The sequence below is a fragment of the Desmodus rotundus genome, chromosome 1 (genome assembly GCF_022682495.2).
Source record: "Desmodus rotundus isolate HL8 chromosome 1, HLdesRot8A.1, whole genome shotgun sequence".
NCBI lineage: Eukaryota > Metazoa > Chordata > Mammalia > Chiroptera > Phyllostomidae > Desmodus > Desmodus rotundus.
Genome location: NC_071387.1, coordinates 65,799,540 through 65,827,024, shown reverse-complemented (window position 1 = coordinate 65,827,024; position 27,485 = coordinate 65,799,540). Strand labels below are relative to the sequence as shown.

Genomic DNA, 27,485 nt, shown 5'->3' with positions numbered 1-27,485 from the left:
ATGAACAGATAAAGAAGATGTGGTATATAGATACAATGAAATATTATTCAGACTGACAAAGGAAGGAAATCCTGTCACATGCTATAACGTGGATGAACCTTGAGGACATTATGCTAATAAGCCAGTCACAAAAAGACAACTACTGTATGTATGATTCCACTTACAGGAAGTACCTTAAGTGGTTAAATTTATAGAAAGGGAAAGCATAATGATAGTTACTAGGGACTGGGAGAGAAGGGAAAAGGGAATTGTTGTACAATGGGTGTAGAGGTCTAGTTTTACAAGATAAAAAAAGTTCTGGAGGTCTGTTTCAGAACAGTGTGAATATGCTTAACACTACTGAACTGTATACATGCTTAAAAATGGTTAAGATGGCAAATAATGTAAAAATTCATAAAGAAAGAAACCCAAGCAATAGTCCTGGACTTTATGTTTGCATCCCATTAACTCACTACCGCTACTTCAATAAAAATAAATACAGCTAAAAAATAAAATGGGCAAAGGAATACATTTAAATACATTGTATACAATGTATTCAAATACATTTCTGAATACATTTCTGCAAAAACGACAGATGGCCAGTAAGTACTTAAAATGATGCTCAACATCATTAGGGGAATGCAAATCAAAACTTCAATGAGGTACCACTTCACACTCACTAGGATGGCTATAATTTTCTTTTTAAAAAGAAAGAGAATAAACTAACTAGTGTTGAGGAGGACATCGAGAAATTGGATCACTCATATATTGCTGGTGGGAATATAATATAGTTCAGCTACTGTGAAAATAATTAGGCAGTTCCTCCAAGTGTTAAACACAGAATCACCGTATGACTCAGCAATTCCACTCCAAGGTATATATCCCAAAGAACTGAAAACGGGTACTCAAACATATGAGCAGCATTCACAATAACGAAGTTGGAAACAGCCCAAAAGCCCATCAATGGATGAATGGATAAAAAAAATTGTGGCCCATGTATAGTGGATTTTGTTCAGTTACAACAAGAATGAAGTATTGATGCATGTTACAACATGGATAAACTTCAAAAACATTAGAAGCCAGACATAAAGGTCGCATATTAAGTAATTCCTAAGAGAAATGTAAAGAATAACTAAATCATAGAGACAGAACAGAGACTGCGGTTGCCAGTGGCTGATGAAAGAAGGGCATGGGAAGCAGCTGATTAATGGATACAGGGTTTCATTTGGGGATGATGAAAATGTTTTGGAACTAGACAGTGGTGGTGGTGGCACAACGTTGTGAATATACTAAATGCCACAGAATTTTTCACTTAAAAAATGATTTTTGTTGTGTCAATTTCACAACAAAAAATTATATACGCAGGTTTTAAATGTATTATTTCACTAACATCCTGGGAATGTTTACCAATGGCAGATGATCCAACAGGATTTAGTGGAATCTTTCAACTTTGAATGTAAAGCAGGCCTAAATGCAAAATGTTGTGATACTACGGTGGAAGATGGGATGTAACAATCCTGGAAAGTAAAAATTATTTAGATCACCTGCGTTCTCATTCTGTTCTCCCAGGAATGTTCAGGAGGACTGTCAAATGAACTGTATCTTTCCCACATCTTTCTGTACTATTAAGAGTTGCACCATTGCTGATTCAGGAGTTACAGTAATACATTTCACTTATTCTCCCTCTGATGGCTAGCACCATTCTACATCACACTCTAGTAGACTAACACATAACAGAACCAGGGTTATACTCATTTAAAAATATTTGCCAAGCACGAACTTATGTGCCATGCACTTTGCCGCGTCCTGGTAATACATACCATGGTAAAGACATAAGCCCTGGCTTAATTTTTCATCTAGCAGAGAAGACAGACCATAAACAACTCGTTTATGTATCATGATTAGTCCTATACAGGAAAACAGTGCTACACCAGGGAATGAGAGGGACAGTATCAGAGACAGCATGGTCAGGAAAGATTTCTCTTGAGGGACACCTAAGCCTAAAGACCTGCATGGCATTAACCAATAGCCATAGGTGAGTTTGGGACTGTGTAAAGCTTGTAATGCCAGTATAAGGCATTATAACTTTTCACTTTTTAACTTAAGTGAAAAACAAATGGTTCATTTCCAGCAGAGGGGTGATATAATTTTGCGTTTTAAAAAAGATCGCAGAAGCAAGACAAAACAAGGAGAATACTTAGTGGGCATTGATTGTGGCCTGGACTTTGCGTAATTGCGATTACTGACTGGCGCAACAGGGTGGCTGAGAGTGTCATTCTGATAGTACAATGATTACAGAGTTGCTGGAGGACAAACTGATGATCGAGTATTTAAAGAGAAAACAAATTACGGTTGTCGGAGTGTCTTGCAGTGAACGGCAGGGCAAGGTAAGCTCCCCAACCGGAAGTCTTCCGGAGTCCGACAAAATGAGAATCCAGGGGAGCTGCACTCTGGTCCCGCCCTCCTTGTTTGGTAGCACAGCGTCCGAAACAGAGTTCGGGCCGTGACCTAGCCAACAGTAACGGGGAGAATATGAGGAAAGGGAGAGTCAAACCTTCAGGACTAAACCCGCCGCCACGCTAAAACCTGGCCACACGTGTAGCTGGGACTGCAGAGTGCACTTCCTGATTTCAGATTAGTCCCACCCTCGGAAGTACCGTCTACACTATATCACTTCCGCTACCACAGTCTTTGCCTGTCTCGCGAGAACTGGAAGTGACTATGTGACCTGGACTAAGCGGAAGTCAGTCCTTTTTTCTGCGGCGCCTCGGAGGAGGTCGGCGGCTTCAAGATGAAGGTAGGAAGAGATGGCCGTTTTGGGTTAGGCTTGGGGAACGGGAATCGAACCCGAGTACACGGCGTTGTCGCAGTTATAGCTCTCCAAAACCCTGGCTCTAGGTAGAGAAGGCTCTGAGGTAAGAGAAAGCTCTCGCTTTTGGAACTAGAGGTCCTTGGGAGAGCGGATGGTGAGCGATTGCCGTTGGAGCTGGGTTAACCCAGGAGGGCAATGGAGGCGGCGACCTTGGGCCTAGTCGAGGCGGATGCGGCCCTGCCGTAGTGTGGACTTCTTGCTCCGACAGGACGAACGGCTGCGGAGCACCCTTTGCCCCCGGAGTCATTCTGCCGGGCCTGCTTAATAAAAGTACTCTTTAGCGCGGTGCTTGTTGGCGCATTATGCACACACGTGCTTTATGGTGAATAAAATTGGTATAAAGCTTTCCACAGATTGTGTGGGGGATGACACAGAAGACTTTTCACGATACCTTTCTTCGTAGGTGGTTTTGCCGTTTTCATAAGGTTTTTTCTCCCCCACCCCCATCTTAATCCTTAGCTGAACATCTCTTTCCCAGCCACTGGCTGTCAGAAACTCATTGAAGTAGATGATGAACGCAAACTTCGTACTTTTTATGAGAAGCGTATGGCCACAGAAGTTGCTGCTGACGCTCTGGGTGAAGAGTGGAAGGTAAAAGTTGACTACCGAATTGAATTGTTGTAGGTATTTAGGAGAGGTAGTAAATGCTATTGGTAATTGGTATGTGTAATGGGTTTCAAACTCAGGGTTCTGTCTGCTGATCTTGGGTAAGTTACTTGCAGATGTCATCCTGTAAGGTAGACCTGTCACCTGGCAGGGTTTCATTGAGCAAATGAGAAAACAGGTATTTGCTTAGCCAGCTAAAAGTGTCCAAAGGGTGTCATTAAAAGTGCCAGGAAGGGATGTTTCTGGCTTTTTTTTGCTGTTTGTTGATACTAATATTGCCCTGGAATTGTTATATGTCTAGTAAAACATAGGTTAGAAACATGTTTTGACTGAATTTGCTAATTGAACTCAGCAAACTGGAAATGTAGACAAAATTGAGTGGCTGGAGAAAAGTTTGTTGAGAAGTTTCAAATTGTACTTTATAATCGATCATTGTATTACCTACAGGGTTATGTGGTTCGAATCAGTGGTGGGAACGACAAACAAGGTTTCCCCATGAAGCAGGGTGTCCTGACCCATGGCCGTGTCCGCCTGCTGCTGAGCAAGGGGCATTCCTGTTACAGACCGAGGAGGACTGGAGAGCGAAAGCGCAAATCAGTTCGGGGTTGCATTGTGGATGCCAATCTCAGTGTTCTCAACTTGGTCATTGTAAAAAAAGGTGAAGTTTGTGTTCTTGAGTTCAGTTATGGCTGACATTGACTTAAAAGTGTCCAAATGTTTTGTCATTTGCCATAGTTTGACCAGTGGAGTTGGTTTGTTTTTTTACCATTGTGTAAACAACTTAGGGTTCTCTGTAAGGAAGTTGAATTAAAATGTCTTTGTTCACATCTTTTAGGGGAGAAAGATATTCCTGGTCTCACTGATACTACTGTGCCTCGTCGCCTGGGGCCCAAAAGAGCTAGCAGAATCCGCAAACTTTTCAACCTCTCTAAAGAAGATGATGTCCGCCAATATGTTGTGAGGAAGCCCCTAAACAAGGAAGGTAAGGGAGATTATGAAATTGATGGCTTAAGTTTCCATAATCTGTCAGTAGTTTTTTGAATGCTCGTTGGAAAATAAAATCTGTGCCCACAACTTACCTGGAGGCTTTAGGAAAATATTGAAGAGGGTCAAGATAGGTAGTTGGCATTAATTCTCATTACATCCAATGCCTTATGTCTAGGATGCTACAGTGTTGTTTTGTATTTTTATTTTATTTTATTTTCCTGTTAGGCATTGATGTGTAAGTTTATCCAAAGGTAACTTTATCTTATCAGACAGTAAGTTCATTCCTCTTGGGTTAAGAGTTGGAAGAATGGCAGAAAATTCTACAGCTATGATTGAGTGTGCTATCACCCCTACACATTTTTGCTCTTTCATATCAGGGGTTCTAATTTTTTATTTTACAAAAGAGATAAATGCTTTTATCGACTTGCTTTAACTTCTGATCCTCATATTCTTCATCAGTGGGATTTGGATAATAATAGTAAGAATTGTGAAAACTGGAAGTTAGAAAAGTACTGTATTCGGAATACTAGGGAATGGGTGTTATCACCAGAGCAATTTGTTGCTGCAATGCTTTATAACATTAATATTTCTGTAGTGACATGTATGAATATTTACATTCAATGGAATAAGTAGCACGTTAGTTCAGGTTGGGTTTTCCTGGCAAATCTGAGGGGCAAAAGTGGTTGGGTTTCGGTTTTTGTGTATAGTTTTAGCCTCATGAAACTTAAAAAAAAAATAGGCAGAAGTTTTCCATAATCACACCTTTGGAAATACCATCAGGGTAGTAAGTGTGCTAGTTGGCAAGTATTTTTAAGATGATTCTTGTGTCTTTATATTAAATCATCTCACTTTTAGCAGAACTTGAACAATTGAGCCTGGGAAATTTACTACTTCCACAAGGTGTCCACAACTGAAATGATTATAACTGAAAATACTTGTGCTCTAAAGCAGATCTGTAATCCTTAGGATAGTGAATTTATAAATCAGACTAAACAAAGATATTCTGTGAAGAACATGATGCACGTTGTAATGTTAATGGTTTAGTTTCCTGGATTGGCAGGAAAGTGTAGGTTCAAGTTAAATGGGGCATTAAAGCATGGTTGGATGGTGACGGGGATAATGCTTTATTTACCTAGTTTTCAGATTGCTAAAATAATGTTCCTGTGTCTTTTGGTACTAAGATATTTCATAACCTAATTGTGGAAAGGAAATCAAAGTGAATAGGAAAAAAGCTTGGAGCATGATTTCATTATTAAGGAAAGTAACCTAAATTTACGTATGATTTTCAGCTTGACATCCAAACTAGGCATGACTTAGATGAGCTGTCTTATAGAATGTGTTGATTAGGAAAACACTGGCAGCTAATAAGTACAGTTAGCCTGGTCCCTTTTTATAAGGGCTCAGTTTTCCTTATATTTAGCCTATCTTACATTGTTGACAGAGTCAAGTTAGATTTAAAAGACTTCATACAAATAAGTGTTTGTAAACACTACTAAATCAAGTCTGAGTCTGTTTCTAGTTTTTAAAATATAGATGTGGGTCCTAATGAACCAAGGATATTGAGAAGTGATTGAGCCATTATCTAAATTTTTAGGTAAGAAACCTAGAACCAAAGCACCTAAGATTCAGCGTCTCGTTACTCCACGTGTCCTGCAACACAAACGTAGGCGTATTGCCCTGAAGAAGCAGCGTACTAAGAAAAATAAGGAAGAGGCTGCAGAGTATGCTAAACTTTTGGCTAAGAGGATGAAGGTCAGTCTAAGATGATTGGGGGGAAGAGGGAGGAGTCAGGCCTCACCTCAGGTTTGAATTTTTAACACTGACAAGCTTTGACTCTGCTTTTTTGTTTTGTTTAGGAGGCCAAAGAAAAACGCCAGGAACAAATTGCCAAGAGACGTAGGCTGTCCTCTCTGAGAGCTTCTACCTCTAAGTCTGAGTCCAGCCAAAAATGAGGTCTTCTAAGAGTAACAAATAAATAAGGATAAACATCAAATCTCCTTTACTGACTTTTCATTGATGATAAAATTTAGATAAAGGGAGAGAGACTAGGGTCAGAGAAATGGGGGTATAGTGTAAAGCAATCTAATGATACATAAAACTTGAAGGTAAGCCCTGGCTGGTGGAGCCCCACCAGCCAGGGCTCACCTTTGAACCTTGTTGCCTGTGAACTGAAAGGTCACCAGTTTGATTCCAGGTCACAGTACATGTCAGGGTTGTGCAAAAGGGCAACTGATTGATTCTCTCCCTCTCCCCATCTCATAAAGTATTTTTAAAAAATGATACCTTCAACTTCAGAGACCAGGACCATACTGTGATTGTAGAAGAGATGTCCAGGATAGGGTTTTTCTACTGGGTAGCTCAGGGAAATATTCATAGCATAAGACATGGACCAATTTTCAGTAAATTAATGAGTAGAACTAGTATTAATCTTCTATACACTTTATTTTGAGGCATACATTTTTTTTTTCTTAAACATCTATGCACAATACAATGAAGGTGGGCTTTGTTATGTGATAAAGAAAACTTGTTAAAAAGCAGTTAATGGATACCATTTTGAAATAGTTCACAAAGCTTTTAAAACCAGTGCAAATTTACTACAATAGAAAGCTTTTCAACTCCGGTGAATTGTTTATGCTTTTATTCCATTTCATACTCTGAAAAGGAGTTAACTGCTTGTTTAAGATTAAATATTTGTATCAATGAAGGATGCACAAAGAGAAAGTGTATCTTTTCTAATGTGCCGTATCTAATCTGGTAATTATAGTTAAGATTCTCCTTTGCAGGGTAGAAGGGTCTTAAAAGAAGGCACATTAGGCTTTCAGGGTGAGGAAAGGGGGCTCCTTATTTGTTGAAATACACTTCAAGCACAGTGAGTAAAAATTTCAAATAAGTTCCCATGTGAGGCCAATAATCCAGTTTCTGGACTATACTGTGAGACACAAGATTCTTAAACAACAGGAGGTCCCCATTGTTAAAATGTGGTATTGGTTACATAACACAAAAAGTCTTAATTGGCAACTGACAATGTAAAAGTTGAATTGTACAAGCAGAAGGGGAAATGCAGCATTTTTAAAGAACCCAAAACAAAAAGGACATAATACAGTTACAGGGAGCAGGTTAAAGCCAAAAGGCAAGTCTGGTGTGTATAGCCTAGAATTCTTTACTAACCAGTATTTACATGGTTTAATACACAAAACACGAACCACACTGCTTTCTGATTTTGAGTACACTCCTTAAAGTGGACAGCTTGCCTAGACTATTCTAGCTCATGAATTCTGGCAGATTAAAGATTGAGATGTTAAAAAGTAATCTGAAGAGTTATTAAGATTACGAACATGTTCAATCTTGTATTACTACTAGGTACCAAAAATGAAAAAGGGCAACAACGGAACAACCCAAATAATGGGAGATTCAGGTTCATTATTAACCATGCTGGGTGCTATAATCTAAAAAATGTAGCTAAAATTATACTATCAAATCCAAAAAGTAAAGTTGTAGACTAAATCTGGACTAATTTGAAAGACTTCTTTCAGAAGTTACCACAATATGTTTCATACAGAGCTACAACTCGTTCTATACATTTCTGTCCTGTAGATTCAAATGATGAGAGAGCTGGTTTTCTAGTATAAGTTTTTAGTGGTACCCTTTCTGTGGTAGGTGCTAGAAAAGGTCTTCAAATAGTTCTAACACAAATCAGCTTCTGTTTTCTAAAAGACTGTAGTAGTTGCAGGTTTCCAATACATAATGGCTGTAATTTAGAATGTTACAAAAAGTTACTAGAAAATTTATTATTAGATATAATACAGCCAAATATCCTTAAAATGTTTAAGGACATCATTACAGTTTTTATTTTTCAAGTGGGAATTTAAGGCTACAGAGAATGGAAAAACTTGGAATTACAAAGATCACAAAGGTTCAAGTTTACATATTTCAGGAGGCTTAAAAATGTAACAAGCACAGCAAACAATTTTTCATTCAACCTCCATCTTTATATACAAGAGTAATTACAAACTTGGGGTAATAAGTGTTAAATATTAAAACCAGTACCAAGTGTTATGCTGCAAAAATATATACTCTGAGATAGTGCAAAAGATCTGTTTTTAAGGTAATGAGAATTGGACATAATTTCTGACAAGTTCACTTAGCACTTTCACAGTAAATGGAAAATAGAATTCTGCATAGGTCAGATTAACCTGAAATATTCAAAGAATGGTACAGTAATGATATGTGAAAGATTACACCAAGGGGAAGGGAGATTTGTGCTGTTAACTACCAGTAAATTTTTTTTGTATCCACTGATTTAGTCATATGCATAATTACTATAAAAGCACCCACACAATGACTGGCTTTTTAAGCCATGCAGAGAGTTAAGGCAATCTTACTGTTCCTAAGAGGTGTTTTCAACAAAAGCCATGGTAACTGACAGGCATGTGAGGTCATGATTTTCTTAAACCTACTGGCAACAAGCTCAATAGTTTTAAAGTATTAAGACTTAATTGATTTATCCTAAAACACAGTATTTACAAATGCACAAATAAGCATACAAATCTATTATACTATACAAGAATAAAACTGCAGTGCAAGTTTATCCCACAGGTTTTTAAAAGTGACCAAGAGCAACTGTACTGTGCCTGAACAATTTCAGGTCCAAAGGTAATAATACAAGCATTTTAAGCATGTTCCCAGTTTGTGAATTATGAAGCCAACTTAATTTAAACTGACTGGCTCATTTACTCCAATTTTAAAGATGTTGCATATTAACATGGTATTGGGAAGATGGAAGTAACTGGATATTCAAGATACAATCCATTGAAGAAGAAAATACAAAATATGAAGGGTGAAGATACATAACTAAGTCAGGCAAGGCAGTTGCCACCAGACTTTAAGGTAATTTTGAGATTAATGACTACAGATGAGTATAATAGTAGTCATTTAATAGAACCCTTTCAGAATTGCAACAATCTACAAATTTTAATAAATACAATATGGCTGTATATACACATACCTACACAGCCACACATATGTACACACATATACAAAGTTGCCCTTATAATTGAGATGTTTCATTTGTATTGGGGTTAGGCAAGTTTACATTAATTTGCTGTTCCCCAAACCCAATTAGCTTCAAATATAAACAAAATACCAAGGATGAATATAGTTTCTCATGATCAAACTACTATAAATATTGAGAAATCCAAACAGTTTTCAGCAGATAAGCCATTCAGAAGTTATAAATTTTCAACATCAAAAAAACCCTATGGAACTTTAATGGCATTTTTCCAGTATGAATTACATTTCATCATATATTGTCTCAAGAGTTACTTCATTTCAATTTTCACCAATTCTTAGCATTTGAAACAAACCTTGAATGTTTCCAGACTAAATCTATTCTGCCAGCTTTGTGTGTCAGAAATCTAGTGAATCCTTTATTTAAATGAGAGGCGTTCCAAAACACTTCCTGCACCATTCCACACTGACACTTGGTGGAACATCAATGTTCTGCAACTTTCCAAGGACGTCTGAAGGTAGGCTATTGTATGCAAGTCCATATTCATTATCAAAAACCTCTGAAAGACATTTTCAAAAATGCAGTTGGAGTTTGTTAAAGGAAAAGAGTCATGTATTTAAAAATGGTGGTCAAATCACACACACACACACATACACACATATATAAACTGCATATTCAAAAGTAGAAATTTTCTGAAGTGGAATATTTACCCATACCAGTTACAGTTTTTAAAATTACTTCAGAAAATAAAAGGTAAAAATTAGCAAATAAAATGCAAGAAAATAGAAAATAATCCCTAATTAACCAACTTACCAATATCAATATTCTCTCTTCCAAGAGACACTAATGATAAGAAGAGGATTTCTCTGTATAAACTCCTATAAAACAAATATTTTTAAAGTTAATGGGCAAAGAGTACAAAAATAAACACATGAAGGTAAAATGGTAAAAGAAAATAATAATAAATCTGTGGTCTAGCTAACAGTAATATACCTATGTCAATGTCCAGGTTTTGAAATGTACTACAGTTAGATGAGATGTCACCTTTGGGGGAAGCTGGGTGAAGGGTATACTGAACTCTTAACTATTTTTGCAGCTACTTCCTGTGAATATCTATTTCAAATTAAAAGTCAATGGGCATAAAACTTTACACCAGAGACAATTAAAAATAGTTTAATGGTTTACTTTAACTTACAATTTTTAACAATATTACTGTTCTAATTCCTAATTAAAATTGACAGAAGCAGAGTCTTCTCTCATCTTTTGCCACTTGACAAAGTAACAAATTAATTTCTAAGGAGTCTAAAACCCTTGGACACAAACAGTGTGAAAGGTGGTGTGGTCTCTTTACTATCTAATCCAAAAATAAAAGATAAATACTTTTATTTGGTTTGTGGACATAAAAAAGTCACAAATGAAACCTTAAAAATGAGCTTTCATGGCTCAGCTGTTAAAAATAAACTTAAGTAGTAAACTGGTTTCTGAGTAGTTACATAGAACAAAAAATTAGAGAGTAATGCTGATTTTGATGATGCTCCATGTAGCTTTTCCAAAACTTCCACTGCAAAATAAACATCCCTCAAGTAAAGAAAAGATGTGTGGGTATGACAGGTCCTGAGCAAGTAGAATATATATGTACAACATCAATGTTATCAAATTCACAGAGGGTTTCCAGTGAATAGCAGTAATGTTTCCTGAAGATTTGATACACTTTAGAGATGAATGAATTACCTCCGAAAATTTAACCTATTCCTCCCAGAGAGGAACTTTTATTTTATTTCTGTTCAAGTATGAATATATACATTTTGGTAGCACTTTTTAAAACAATCAGATGTTCTACAGTGAGTATGTGCTTTTAAAACTAGAGATGTTTTTAAATATTTTTTAAAAACATGATATTGTTTTGAGTAGCAAGTACTGAATGACTACCTTTGTCTTTTCTTGTCTGGCTTCATTTGCTGTGAAAGCAGGTTGATGGGTTTAAGAACATCATTACGTTGAATACTCTGCTTGATGGTTTCTACTAAAGTGCTTGTTGCTTGTTGTTCTTCTGACAGGACAGACAATTTCTTTTCAGAATCTAGTAAAAACACAGTAATTAAGAATATATTTATCCACTCTAATTATTAAAGAAGTATTTTTCCAGAGTTGTAGCATTTTCTAATTTTCTATTGAACATTGCCCCCCAGCGCCTTTCTAGTAAAGTTATGTGGCAATGTGACCAGCTAAATAAAACATAGTTTTCCCTTTTCTTCAGATAGGAGAGACACGTCCCTTTGTCCTTTCCCTGAACTTAGGGCTTCCTGTTTGAGGCTGGGTATGATAACTTGTACTCCAGCAGTCATCTTGTGACCATTAAGCAACCTTTACTGATGGAAAAGCAGACACAACAGAAAAAGCCCGGGTCCCTGGTGACAGAGCAGTTGCCTATCAGTCCTGGAGTGTCTACTTCATAATTTTTTTAATATGAGGATAATCTTTAAGTGTTTTAAGTTTTTTATTTTCTATTAAATACAGCAGAATATAATCCTAATTGATAAAGGCTAATTTTAGAATTATTAAGAACAAACATATAGATTTCATAGGTTACAAAAGTACTTCAGTGGTAAAATGGAATTCAATCATACTAACATGAAAAACATACAAAATCAACAATGTGTGCTTGACCTAGAAAAAAAGAAAACTTTAATACCACAACAAATTCCAGCAACCATACAATTTTATTCATACCCACATTAGTTGAGATAGGAATACCTATCCAATAACTCCCCCAGTCCAGCCTGATTCTAAGTAAAAGTTTCTAAGTAAACTTAGAAAAAGATTCTAAGTAAAAAGGTTCTAAGTAAAATCTAAGTATGACTTTATTCTGTCATAAAGTAAGCTGTTGTATTTTTCATACAACACAGACCCTTAATAAAGGCAACTAGTACCACTTCATTTGTATTCAATCAAATAATTAGCAAAATTCTGTTACAAGAGGAAATATTGGCTGCTGTACACTTTGATCCTAGTTCTTATACTTTGCTTAATGATTACCTTGCTACTGATTTGATTTTCATGCTATGTTGTGATTTTGGAACCTAACTCAAATATGTAACTTCCATGTTTCTCCTTTAATTTTTAAAATAACCCCTTTACTGAGATGTAATTCCCAAACCATTCAATTCACCCATTTAAACTGTACAAAACAGTAATTTTTAAGGTATTCTGTAAGTTGAGCGAACATCACAATCAACTTATTACCACCAAAAGAAACACCTACCTATTAGTAATCACTCTTCTACCTTCACAATCCATAGCCCTGGGTAACCAACTACTTTCTGTCTCTACAGATTTGCCTATTCTGGATATTTCGTATAAATGGAATCATACTTTCTGTGCCCTTTGGCAACTAGCTTCTTCTACAATGTTTTAAAATTCATCCATGCTGTAACATGTATCAGCATTCAGTATTTTTATTGCCAACAAATATTTCATTGCATGGATATACCAAACTTTATCCATTCATCAGCCCATAGACATTTAGGTGGTTTCCTGTTGGCTATTAAGAAAAATGCAGCTAAGAACAGTGTACAAGTTTTTATGTGGACATGAGATTTCGCTTGCGTATATACCTAGGACAAACTGCTGTGTCACATGGTAACTACTACTTTGAGGAACTCTGAAACTGTTTCCCAGAGCAGCTGCACTATTTTTTATTCCAATCCACAGTGTATGAGGGTTGCAATTTCTTTATATCCTCACCAACACTCGTTAGTGTCTGTCCTTTTCATTACAGCCAATCTAGTAAGTGTGAAGTGGTATCTCTTTGTGGCTTTGATTTCCATGTCCTTGACATTTAGTGATATTGAGCATCTTTTCATTTGCTTTTGTACATCTTTTTTGGAGAACTGTCAGATCCTACAATGATCTGAGTATGTCTCCCCAAAATTCACATGCTGAAAACATAATGCCCAATGTGATGGTATTAGGAGATGAGGCCTTTGGAAGTTATAAAGTCATAAGAGCAGAACCCTCATGAATGGATTAATGCCCTTAAAAAAAAAAAAACCAAACCAAACAAACATCGAAGAGATCCCTCACCCCTCCTGCCATATGAGGCTATAATGAGAAGTCTGAAATTGGAAGAGGGCCTTTAGCTGACAATGCTAGTGTCCTCCATCTTGGACTTCCAGCCTCCAGAACTGTAAGAAATAAGTTTTTTATAAGCTACGCTACCCAGTCTGTGGTATTTTGTTATAGCATGTTGAATGCACTAAGATCCTTTGCCCATTTTTAAATGAGTTGTCTTTTATTATTGAGTTGTTAGAGTTCTTCATACATTCTCTTGAGTTATATTATTTGCAAATCTCTTCCCCTATTCTACTCTCTGGGTTGCCATTTCACTTTTTTGATGGTTTATTTTTCAGCAGTTTTTTATTCTGACGAAGTCCAATTTATCTTTTTAAAATTTTGTTGCTTGTGCTTTTGCTGGTATTGTATCTAAGACCATGCCCTACACAAGACCATGAAGATTTACTCCTGTTTTCTTCTAAGAGCACTACAGTTTCAGCTCTTACAGTTAGGTCTATCATTCATCTTGAGTTCATTTTTATGTATGATGTGAGAAACCAATCCAATTTTTTTTGCCTGTTGCTCCCATTGTCCCAGCACCATTTGTTCCAGTCCCGTGGTCTTGGAACTCTTGTTGAAAGGCAACTGAATACGCATGTTAAGGGTTTATTTTTGGAAACCCAACTCTATTCCATTGACCTATGTTATCTATTCCTATGCAGTACTTTCTTGATTACTGTAATTCTGAAGTAAATTTTCAAATTGAGAAGTAGGAGTCCTACAGCTTTGTTCTTCATTTTCAAGACTGTCTATTCTGGGTCCCTTGAATATCCACATGGTTTTTAGGATAGGCTTGTCAATTTCTGTAAAAAAGCCACCTGGAATTTTGATAGGAATTTTGCTGAATCTGTTGATTAATTTGGAAGTACTGCCATCTTAACAATATTAACTCTTCTAAACATGGGATTTCTTTCCATTAGGTCTTCTTTAATTTCTTTCAACAATGATTTTAGTTTTTAGAATATGTTCTGTACTTCTTTTAATAAATTTATTCCTATGAATTTTATTTTTATTGAATTTATATAGGTTTCAGGGTTACAATTCTATAATACATCATCTGTATATCGTATTGTGTGTTCACCAACCCAAGTCAAGTCTCCTTCGATCACCATTTATTCCCTTTACCCTTTTCTTTTTCCCCCCACCCCCCTTCCCTCTGGTAATCACCATACTCTTGTCTGTTTTTTGGGGGAGGGGGAGCATGCTTAACTCCACCCTGTGAATTTTATTCTTTATGCTATTATAAATGTAATTATTCCCTTAATTTCATTTCTGGATTGTTTATTGAAAGTGTATAGAAATACAGTTGATTTCTGTATATTGATATTATATCCTGCAATTCTGCTGACTTATTACCATGTTTTGTATTTGTGTGTATGTATTCCTTAGGATTTTCTATGTTAAGATCACATAATCTACAAATAGATAGTTTTACTTCTTTCTTTACAATTTGGATGTATTTTAATTTCTTGTCTAATTGCTCTAGCCAGAACCTCCAGTACACAATGTTGAACAGAATTATAAAAATAGACACCCTTGTCTTGTTCCTGTACTTGGGAGAAAATATTGTCTTCCACTATTAAGAAAACTGTGGGTTTTCAAGATGCTCACAAGCAATTTGTGGAAGTTCCTCCCTATTTCTAACTTGGTGTTTTTAACAAAGGGTGATGAATTTCATCTAATGCTTTAGCTATGCCTACTGAGATGATCATGTACATTTTGTCTTTTATTATATTGATATGGTATACTACATTGACTTTCAAATGTGAAACCAACATGATATTCCTGAGATAAACTGAATTGCACTTAGTCATGGTTGCACAATTCTTTTTCTATATTGTTGGATTTGATTCGCTAGTATTATATTTTATTGAGAATTTTTATGTCCATATTCATTAAGTGATACAGACTTGTAGTTTTCTTTTCTCATAGATGTCTTTGGTTTTTACATCAGGGTAACACTGACCTCACCATAAGCTCTACTGTATTCAAGAGTGTTCTCAGGCTTGAAATTCTCCATACTCTTTCCCAAATACAAACATTTCCTTTGGAGAGAATTTCAGAGCTTTCTATTCTTATGACCTGCCTCTCCTCCTGGGCAAAATCTCTGAGCCACAGCTGTGAAGCTGGGTCTCAGAACAATGGCCCTTCTCCCAGAATGACACTCCTACTTTGTTAACACAGTGCTGGGTGGGAGCAGTAGCCTCTGTTTTTTCAGCTTGCCTTTTTTGGCATTAAACTCCTGCGCCATAAGCAAGATGCAGTAAGAACAATTGGTACCTCAGCACTCCTGGCTTGCCAACTAGGGTAGAATGGCTGCCCAAAGAATGGGGCTGGGTGGAGGAAACGAGCCTCCACCTCCCCTGGAATTCACCTCTGAGGTAACAGAGTTGAGAGGATAAGAAGGCTGGCAGATCATCTTTCCCAAGGAGATGCTGAAGCCCTGGACTGGGAGCTGGTAGGGGTGGGGAGGTGGGAGCATCAAGTTCTAATTCAAGTGCCACAGAGTCACACTGATTCTACTGAAATTTAGTATATGTCTTCAATTAATATTTGTTCATTGGTTCTATAGCCTTAAACATTTTTTTTCTTTAATAATTTTCACCAATTATGGTTGTTTTGCTGAGAAGTGGGTAGTGCAACTCCTCATACTGCTATTCCAGAAGTCATCACTCAGTTTTTTTTTTTAATTTTATTTATTTATTTAGAGACAGATGGTAATGCAAAGAGAAAGAGAGAGAGAGAAACGTCAATGTGTGGTTGCCTCTCGCGTCCCCCACTGGGGATCTGGCCCACAAGCCAGGCATGTGCCCTGACCAGGAACCGGGAAGCAAACTGGCTTTGGTTCACAGGCCAGCACTCACTCAATCCACTGAGCCACACCAGCCAAGGCTAATTCTTGTATGTCTTTTATTATTTATATGCCAGTTCTTCATATAAAGCAGCCAATCAAAGAAAGGAACAAGGCCTTTCTTAAGGGCTCTTAATTTTATCCCACCAAAAATTATAGAACATTTTTAATCATTTGTCTATTTCATGATATGTGTGGAGAGAGTTGATTTCATCTTAAAAAGCCAACTTCATTCTAAAACTAATCTGCCCGAACCCCTGTACTCCTTCCCTTCTTCCCTCACAGACTCTGGGATGTGCACTAAGGCTTCAGGGTAATCACAAACTACTGTTAATCCTTCATTCACCATTTAGCCCTTCCTTCTGGGCAAGGTGCCCTTAGCATTACCTATTTTTTAACTCATATGGCATCAGAGCTCCAGTTTCTGGTCCCTTTGTTCCCCTCAATCACTCCTGCAATTCCTTTTGGAGTATGCGGGTTCTTGTTTTAGGGGGTTATAAAACTGGTGGTCTGGGAGTGAATGGTACAGGGAGCCCTTTTTCTGTCCTGCTGCTGCCCAGGATTGCTTTTTGTAAGTAAATTCCTTATTAAACCAGTAAATTGAACTTGTCTGCATCATATTTTGGCCTCTGGATTCCAGCATTTGGGGGTTTTACATACATGGCTCTTTCACTAAACACAAGACATGAAAGAAAACAACTGAAGAAATGGCATCTCTAACTGTGTTATTTTCTAGCATAAATTTCAAAGGTACTCTGCTCCTGCCTAAAAACCATTTAAAATCACAACAGGGACAACAACAAAAAAAAGATAAGAAAAACTTACATTTAACCACAATTTTGAGACTAGCATATTTCAAGGGAAAACACTAGATTTTTTTCTTCCAACAACTGCAAAGTAGTGATAGGCTTGAAAGCATAAAACAATAAAAAACTAGTGAACTTTCCCCTTTATCTTTTGAGTAGTCACTGTTAACTGCTTGGGATTTATGGTTTTATACCTTTTTCTTTGTATATATTAAAAACATATACATGTTTTCTTCTATTTTCATCCTACAAGAAAGGAAGACCAAATACTGTTCTGCAACCTGCCTTTTTTCACTCAATGTGGATGTATGCATGGGTACACATCCTGTCATACGTCCACATACAAACGACTCTCATTCTTTTTCGTGGCTGCCAACATTTTATAGTGTGAACTTTTCACAATTCTCCTGGTTAGGTCTTTACTTAATATTTTGCATCATTATAAACAATCCTGAAGTAAGAATCATTGTATAGACAGCTTTGTACACTGTATTTCTATAGAAGACAGTTGTCTTACTGTGATTGCTGAGTTAAAGGGTATCCACAGATTAAATTGATAATGTTTGCCATACTGTTCTCCAGAACTGCATCATTTTACACTTCTAACAGTACAACAAAGTATTCATTTCCTCCATATCTTCAACAATATTGGATGTTATTGTTAAAATTTTTTGCCATCCTGATGTAATTTTGTATTTTCTTTTTTAAAAAGTTATATTTCACTAGATGAGATTGAGCATTTTTTCATACTTGTCTTATGAGTGAATTATGTCCCCTTCAAATTAATATATTGAAAGTCTAACCCCCAATGTGACTATATTTGAAGATCTGTTCTTAAAGAGGTAATTAAAGTTAAAAGAGGTCATTAGGGCGAGGACCTAATCCAATATGACTGATGTCCTTATAAGAAAAGACTCAGTGGATTGAGTGCCGGCCTATGAACCATAGTCTCTGGTTGATTCCCAGTCAGGGCACACGCCTGGGTTGTGGGCCTGGTCCCCAGTAGGGGGTGCATGAGAGGCCAACAACAACACATTGATATTTCTCTCCCTCCCTCTCTCATTCCCTTCCCCTCTGTCTGTAATTAAATAAAATCTTAAAAAAAAAAATCCACATTTAAAAAAAAGAAAAGGATACCAGGGAGATGAAGGCACACACAGGGAAAAGGCCATCTGCAAGCCAAGAAGAGAGACCTCAGGAGAAACCACAACTGCTAACACCTTGATCTTGGACTACCAGTCTCTATAGCTGTGAGAAACATCTGTTGTTTGTTTAATCCACCCAGCCTATGGTATTCTATTAAGGTAGCCCTAGCACACTAATACAGTTTGTATAAGCCATTTAATCTTTCTTCTATGATCTGCCTATTGATATCATTTGCTCAATTATCTACTCAGTTGTTTGTGGTTTCTTACCGGCTCACAGGGCTTCTGAACTGGATGATAACCCTTTAAACCCCTTATAAAAATACATTCTAAATATAAAAGACTAAAAATGAGCTAGAATCTTTGAGACTAGTTTTCATAGAACTAAAACTATGGCCCTATACCTACACACCCAGACTAGTTTCACTATATAGACTTTAGTCTTCAAATATCTAACCAAATTGGTACTTGACAGAAAAATCACAAAACAATACTCTTCAACTCATGTGGAGACCTGACATAGTTAAATGGGTCAGTTATTATTATAACTGACCCATTTAGTTCAAATCAATTTGAACTAAAGTAGAATGTATCTTGAAGAGATACTAAAAATGAATGAAAAAATTTAAAATAACACAAAGAACTTATTTCTCTCTTCACACGAAATCTAGTCCATTCTTTTTTATTGCTAAACAGTACTACACGGTATGGATAGCTTCTACCACAATTTGCTTATTCATTCACCTGTGTATAGATATTTGGGTTGTTTCCAGTTTGAGTATTTTATGTCTTTAATTCTGTTTTACTTACGAAAATTCCTCCATGAGATATACAGAGGTTCTCCTGGTTCCTGATGAAGGTTGATGTTATCCCATAACAGCTGAATATACACAAGTTTGCTATCCTGAGACAGAGATGATAGAGGAAGCTAAAAAAGATTGATACAAAGTGTTAGTACCTCAACCATAATAATTACCAGGGTACCTAGCAAAATTTGATCAAATAAGACAGATGAGCTTTTCCAAAACTCCAAACCTAAACTTCTGTGCAACAATTTTTATTTGAATCTGAAGATTTATGTTATTATTTTCTCAAGTGCAGGTTTCTCATTCTAAATTTCAAGGATTGGAATTACAACTTGGTAACTAGCACAGTAGCTACATGAATGATTTACTGACATTACAATACTTTTCCAGTAAGAGTAAGTAAGTGCAACAGTTTCTACTCTCTTGGGGTACTAACTACTACTTAAAATAAATGGGTCAGAATGGAGTTTGTAATACTTTAAGATTTTATGGGACCCTTAGTACATCTTTGGAGTGTGGGGTACCTCTCAATATTCAGTATCAAAATGAAAGAACTCTAGGAGCTCAGTATTTCAAGTGGAATAAGGGTTCCCAGCACAAGTACAGCAGGAGCTTTTAGAGTAAGACAACCGGAGTGTGATTTTAGCTCCCCATCATGTATTAGGTATGTGGCCTCAAAAAAATTACTTACCTTCTCTAACTTTTAACTACATCATTTGAAAAATAAGGATAATATGAGTCTTTTTTTTCTTCTTTCAATTGTATTTTGTATTGGTTTCAGGTGTACAGAATATGAAACTTTTAAAAAACGGGTGTGAAAATTTCAACTGGGAGTATGATAGTTCAGAATAAAAGCTACCTTTACTAGCCACATTTGCAATTAGAAATAACCATATAACATCAGGCCAAATAAATACATATGGAAATATGTGCAACTCCAGGAACTGTCCCTAAACAAGGAAGACATACTCTTTTCTATTCATTTACTCCTTACTCTTAAGTGAAATGTCGATGTGATAGCTTAGAAGTAGAGTCAGCCATTCTGGTGTAGAACTTGGTAATGGAGGTCATGTATAGCTGAACAAAAAGATAGAAGCATTTCACATCCCTGACAGTACCATCCGACCACCTATCCAAACGTTTAAGTGAGAAAAATAATCTACATCTTGTTAAGCCACTATTGTTCATATTTTCTGTTACGTTAAGTTAAGCCTCATCCTAACCAACACCAACAGAAGTTGATACCCTACCTGTGTACCTCCATTACAATGTTCAGATGTGAGGATAAGTCCTGGCAAGTTACTAGGAAGGTCCAAACGTCTGAAATACCAAACGAGGTTCCAGAAAATGATTGGATGTTGATTGATGAAAGAGGATGTGTGAATCACCTGATCGCCTTCATTTTCTAGCAAAGATTCAAGCTCTTTACGAAGCACTAGAGGACTCAAGTAGGGCACAGAAACGGGGGGAGGATTGGGTCTTTTTCCTAAAGGATCCTTAAAAAAAAAAAAACCATAAATAGATGTGAATATTATCTAATTAATTTTGTATGTTTTAGAAGTACTTCCCAATGAGATTATGCTTATCTATTCTTTCAAAATCAGTTATTTCAAGTCCATTTCTACATGCAGTAGAACACCTTAATGAAAACCTAAAAAAAATACTTAGTCATAATTACCTTAAAGTTAAATAAGATAAAATTAAAAATCCTTGTAATAGATACTATTATACACATGATATTTATTCTACTATGTTGATAAAAACAATGGTCTCTATAGGATTGATTTTTCCTTGCGAATTTTTAAAAAATTAATAAATATGTGTGACTTTTTCTTCCTCCTACAACTCTATAAACAGGGTAATTTTTTGTGTTAATATTCTCTGACTTCTTTTAAAATTATGTCTAAGTCAGTTTTACATTTGATTACAATAAAAAAGTAAAGAGCAGTTTTATAAATCAAACAAAATAATGAATGAAAAAAACAACGGAAACTATAAGTTGTACATAATATAATCAGAAGAAAATCCGAATTTATGACCAACTCAGTAATAAGTACCCCCAATAGCCAGTCTGCGATATCCCAATACCATTTCCCTCTAAAAGGAGCAGTATTTCTTAGAGAAATGGCTTATTGTACATCTGGAAGAGGAAATAATATCACATGAGCATGAAACATCGTGTCATATAAGAAAACAAGGAAACGTCTAAAAAATTTTAAAAGGCTACCAGAGTCATATCACAAGAAATAAAGCACTACCTTATAGAGAGCTCTCGCTGACCAAAGATGGGATAATGTAATTAACATCAATAAAATAAGGACAGTGAGAGTAGACTCTGGACTTCCACCCAAGATAGAGGGGTAGGCAGATGTACTGTGCCTCCTCGCACAAACAAAAGGAGGACAACAACAAATTTAAAAACAAAACAACAACCAGAACTGCCAGAAAACTGAACTGTATGGAAGTCTGACAACCAAGGAGTTAAAGAAGAAACATTAATCCAGACTTGTAGGAGGGCCAGAAACGGGCAGCCAAAGCAGAGAGGACTCATGGCAAGGCGGCAGCTGGTAGACTGGGCGGTCCCAAATTTGCATGCAGATAAACTGGGAGGAACAACTGGAGAGTAAGACAGACTGCACAACCAAGGGTTCCAGTGCAGGGAAATAAAGCCTCAAAGCCTCTGACTATAAAAACCTGTGGGGTTTGCACCAGTGGGAGAGACTCCCAGCCTCACATGAGAGTTCACTGGAGAGACACACAGGGTCCTAGAACATAAACAAACCCACCCACCCAGGAATCAGCACCAGAAGGGCCCAATTTGCTTATGGGTAGCTGAGGAAGTGACTGAAAGCTGGCCAAGAGCTCAGCAAGTGGCATTGTTCCCTTCTAGACCCCTCCCCGCATACACTACCACAACAACGTGGATTGCCCTGCCCAGGTAAACACCTAAGGCTCTGCCCCTTACTATGTAACAGGAGCACCAAAACAAAAATAAAAATGGCCCAAATGAAAGAACACATCAAAACTCCAGAAAAAAATACAACTAAGTGACAAAGAGATAGTGAACCTATCAGATGAACAGTTCAAAATACTGGTGATTAGGATGCTCACAGAAATGGTTGGGTGTGGTCGCAAAATAGAGGAAAAAGTGAAGGCTATACAAAGTGAAATAAAAGAAAATATACAGGAAACAAACAGCGACAGGAAGGAAACCAGGACTCACATCAATGGTTTGGACCAGAAGGAAGAAATAAACATTCAACCAGAACAGAATGAACAAACAAGAATTCAAAAAAAATGAAGAGAGGCTTAGGAACCTCCAGGACAACTTTAAACATTCCAGCATCCAAATAACAGGGGTGCCAGAAGGAGAAGAGGAAGGGCGAGAAACTGAAAACTTATGTGAGCAAATAACGAAGGAGAACTTCCCAATCTGGCAAAGGAAACAGACTTCCAGGAAGTCCAAGAAGCTCAGAGAGTCGCAAAGAAATTGGACTTAAGGGGGAACACACCAAGACACATCATCATTAAATTACCCAAGACGAAAAAAAAGGAGAGAATCTTAAAAGCAGCAAGAGAAAAGGGGACAGTTACCTACAAACGAGTTCCCAGAAGACTATCAGCTGATTTCTCAAAAGAAATCTTACAGACAAGAAGGGGCTGGAAAGAAGTATTCCAAGTCATAAAAGGCAAGGACCTACATCCAAGATTACTCTATCCAGTAAAGCTATCATTTAGAATGGAAGGGCAGAAAGTACTTCCCAGATAAGGTCAAGTTAAAGGAGTTTATCATCACCAAGCCCTCATTATATGAAATGTTAAAGGTACTTATCTACGAAAAAAAAGATCAAAAACTATGAACAGTAAAATGACAACTCACAGCTATCAACAACTGAACCTAAAAAAACAAAAACAAACTAAGCAAACAACTAGAACAGGAATGGAATCACAGAAATGGAGATCACATGGAGGGTTATCAGCAAGGAGGGGGGAGAATGGGGGAAAAGGTACAGGGAATAAGAAGCATAAATAGTAGGTACAAAATAGACAGAGGAAGGTTAGTAGTACAAGAAATGGAGAAGGCAAAGAAGTTTTATGTATGACCCATGGACATGAACTAAGGGGGGGGGGCACGGGGATATGGGCTGGAGAGGGTATACATGGCGGAAAGGAATAAAGGGAAAATGAGATAACTGTAATAGCATAATCAATAAAATATATTTTTTAAAAAAGAATAAGGTCAGCAATGGATGTAAATATAAATGTTAAAAATTAATTTTTTGTAATGATACCCTATTTCCCCAAGGTGATTAACTAATCACCTTGGAGAATATTAGGAACTCAACTTGTTATTCTGAAGATTGGTAAATAAAAGAGGGAGGATCAAACATTTTCCTGCCTTTCCAACTTAAACTGCATCTTTACAAAACCAAACAGAAGACCTGGGGGAAGGTCTGCATAGATGTACTCCATATTATAAAGATAACAGCATTAGACTATTATTATTTTATAAGCTCCACATGAATAATTTGATCTAGGCAACGAGGCATTTAGTCGATACTAACATCAGAAAGATAGTTCACATCTCCACTGCAGGAACATACTGCCACTGATGAAGTTATCTTGTAAAAATGAACAACAAAACAAAACAAAACAAAACTGAATCTGACCAAGCTCCTAGGTACAATTACCAATTTATATGATTGGAATCAATAAATAAGGTGTAAAAGGAAAAAGGGAGAGTCTACAGATTAAAGAAGACTAAAAACCAGATGAATCAATTGCAATGCATGGGTCTTACTTGATCCTGATTCCACAAATTACAAAACACATACTTGACATTTTTGGGACAATTAGAAATTTGAACAAAAACTGAAAAATTTGAGATTTATATTTTGTGGTCTGATATTGGCACTGTATTTTTAAAGGAATCCTTATATTTTAGAGATACAAACTGAAATATTTACAAATGGAATACATGATGTTTGAAATTTCCGACAAAATAACCTGTAATGAAGTGAATGAGAGTATACATGAAAGAAGAATAGCCGTAAGTTGAAAATTACTGGATCTAGACGATGAGCTAGAGAGATTCATTTTTGTTACTTCTCTGTATATTTTTGTAAATATTTGAAATTTTAAAATGTTCTTAGTCTTTAATGAAAACTTCTTAACACTTTCATGACATTCCAATACATCTTCTATAAAAGAATTACATACTGTTCTAATGAATAGTTACATGAACACAGTGTAATTATAATGTTGTTACATACCACAACTTCCTGCAGACTGTTTGGAAGACTAACTGTTGAAATGCCATGAAATGGTCGCTGGGAAAAGTCAATATTTTGCAAAGGACCTCCAACACTGTGACTTCGAGTCAAAGACACATTCCGCTTTGATAAACTATTAGGCACAGGTGAAATTTTCATAGTTTGAACATCTCCACTGGCATTCTTTATTTCATCACTTAAAAAATGAAGAAGAAATGCTGGTTCTGTAAAACAATCTAAATCTGTAGAGCTAAAGTATTTTTACAATGAATTTTGAGTCTATTGAATACATCTCAGTAGTCAGTACTGCCTTATAAGAATAAAATTTTCTTTAGGCATTTTGTAAAACTGGTTGAAAGAGCAGGATTGAACGAATGACTCTGGTGAAGTGGGAAGAGGACACATGGTAGGTAACAGGTTCATTTTAAAAACATTAAGTGCCCATTCAGTTGCTTTATTCCAACATTATTTTATCTTTATGAAACAAAATCACCAAGAAGTAACTATGCTGCATGCAAGTAATGTAGATTCATTGGCAAATTATTTCATCTCTACCAGGCTATGACCCACCTAAGGATAGAGACCAGAACTTACTTACTTTTTTATTTTTAGTGTTTAGCACAATGTTTAACATACAAAAGTCTCTCAATAAATGTTTGATTCAATAAATATTTAAGAGTAAATACAGTATGTCATTAGAAAGTGCAATGACTACACTAAAGGGGAAAATACTTTTTACTGGTTGATAAGTTCATTTTGTACAAGCCTTTGTAAAACATTAAACAGTTTAAAAAACAGTTAATCATCAGATTCATTCATTAGATAGTTAAGATTAAATTTTTTTTAAATGCTAGAACTTATGCCTACATGAGTCAAGTTATCGTTAAAGATGGAATTTTTACAAGGACATCCAATTTATTATGAGAAGTTCTCTATAACCTATGGTACCTTGATTCAACTGCAGAGCTTGTTTCTTCAGTTATGGTCTGGTTTTGTTTTGGGAAATCCATAAAGTTGATCAAGTCAGGTTCTGCTGAACTGGATACGGGTTTGTGCTCTAAAGGTTCGCCTGCTGATGGAATGCTGCCACTTTGTAAACTGTCACCAGAGGTACTTGGTTTCAGGAAAAAGCTAAAAAATACAAAGCAGTCCAAAAAATAAGTCTTAAAAAATCCTCAAGTCCTCTAAATTTCATATTTAGAATCAGTTTATGGTAAAACAGTCATTAATGAATTATATAATCCATAGAAATGATGCCTATTTCAGACGCACACACACACACACACACACACACACACAAGATCACTCACTCACACTGCTGCTTTCATTCTTTCCCTCCTGTCCTAAACTCTTCAAATGAAAGGTCTAGAGGTCATTATAGTTCAGTATAAGATCCCCTCACTTTTTGAAAACCATTAAATGAAGGAAGAAAAAAAGCACAATATTTCATTGATTTTCTGAGTTGAGAAAGAGAAGAAACAGCAGCATTTTAATGTGTATTAACCTATCATTGTTATAATACCTCTTTTCCCCCCTTATAAAATTTCCTTTTTGTTTCTGGTCATTTCCTCTCCCCTCTATTCATTCAGTTTTATTTTCCTCTTATCTCTCTCTCCTCCTCCTGGGTGGGAATAGTGTGAGGGTTGGTCCTTGCAAGGAACATTAAGAGAACTTTCTGAGGTAACAGTAATGTTCCGCATCTTGTTATATATCTTGATAAATGTTTGAATTTGCACAAACAAATGCATTCTCTATTCAAATGGTACATTTAAGATCTGTACGTTTTATTGGATTCCAACTTTACCTCAAAAGAAAAAATACAGTAAACAAATATCGAACTCCAATAGTTATATACAGGATAAAGTCTTTGGGGGAGAAATGCAGTAATTTTACATTCTACTTTATGTATTTCCAATTACCAGTAACTATGCCTTGGATAAACCCCTTTGGTTACAATACTACCACTGCACAAAGCTACATTTTACTTTAAATGAATAAAAATATAAGATGGATTGGTGGCTGGCTGGGGGGATAAATTGGTAATAAAGCAAGTACAGTAAAATGTTAATTGTAAAATGTAGGGGTGAATATTTGGGTGTCACTGCAAAAAATATCTTTAAACAACTATAAGTTTGAAATTTTCCATACTGACATACTGTGAAGGAAAATCAATAATGCTCCTTTATACTCAATTAGAAAATATAAAATAAGATACTTACCACAATAGTTAAGAAACACAATTACTCAACAATAAAGTACAAGACTTACAGAGAATACTTTAAAAGTACATAAAAATGATCTAAAAAATGAAGATATATACTATGCTCACAGATAAGAGAATAATATTGAAAATATCCATTTTCCCTACATTAATCTATAAATCTAATGCAATCCCAGTAAAAACTCCAGTTGAATTTTTAAGGAACTTAAAAGTTATTCTAAAGTCATACACACACACATATACATAAAAATATATATACACACGTAAAAATATATATATATATTTAATCCTCAACCAAAGGCATTTTTTTCATTGCTTTTAAAGAGAGAGGAAGGGAGAAAAGAAGAGAGAAACATTGATTGGCTGCCTTCTGTGCACACCTGGACTGGGGACTGTCCACATCTGGACCAAGGATCAAATATGCAACCTAGGCATGTGCTCTGACTGGGAATTGAACCTGCAACCTTTCAACTACAGAGTGATACTCCAACTGAGCCATACACACTGTGTATGATGTGCAAATTTTGCCCAAATTTTTGAGGGAAAAATAAGGATGTGCATTATACATGGGTAGTATTAATTCTGTATCTATATAATGTTTTTAAATTATTTTATTTATGCTTATGCATTAAAGAGTATAACTCTAGAAAGCAATAACGATATCCATATGCAAAATAATACCCTGGAATATGATAATTGGTTTTCTTTGTAAATATAAATAAAAAATTAAATTAAAAAACTAAAATGAAAGATTTGTTTCCTAAAAGTTTGGGACAAAAACGGTGGGTGTGCATTATACATGGGAGCACACTGTACAC

The 27,485-nt window shown here is 36.1% G+C and overlaps 2 protein-coding genes across 4 annotated transcripts in view; one reads left to right on the top strand and one right to left on the bottom strand.

Annotated features, from left to right (window-relative positions):
• The first annotated feature begins 2,645 nt into the window (after nt 1–2,645).
• Nucleotides 2,646–6,441, top strand: RPS6 (ribosomal protein S6). Its single transcript, XM_024558409.3, has 6 exons — nt 2,646–2,776; nt 3,311–3,442; nt 3,905–4,115; nt 4,293–4,439; nt 6,039–6,196; nt 6,301–6,441. Exons 1-6 carry the CDS (start codon nt 2,771–2,773, stop codon nt 6,394–6,396), a joined length of 750 nt encoding a protein of 249 aa, XP_024414177.2. The 5' UTR covers nt 2,646–2,770; the 3' UTR covers nt 6,397–6,441.
• Nucleotides 6,442–6,867: 426 nt separating this feature from the next.
• The window catches only part of DENND4C (DENN domain containing 4C), a 130,630-nt gene continuing 110,012 nt past the window's right edge, over nt 6,868–27,485 (bottom strand). For all 3 annotated transcript variants that reach the window (XM_053924738.1, XM_024558410.3, XM_045193738.2), the window contains 7 exons: nt 25,395–25,577; nt 24,447–24,642; nt 20,424–20,669; nt 19,178–19,295; nt 11,382–11,532; nt 10,266–10,330; nt 6,868–10,011 (listed from right to left, as the gene is read on the bottom strand). In XM_053924738.1, the coding sequence (XP_053780713.1) occupies nt 9,875–10,011; nt 10,266–10,330; nt 11,382–11,532; nt 19,178–19,295; nt 20,424–20,669; nt 24,447–24,642; nt 25,395–25,577 (1,096 nt within the window). In that variant the 3' untranslated portion in view covers nt 6,868–9,874. The remainder of the gene's footprint in view (nt 10,012–10,265; nt 10,331–11,381; nt 11,533–19,177; nt 19,296–20,423; nt 20,670–24,446; nt 24,643–25,394; nt 25,578–27,485) is intronic.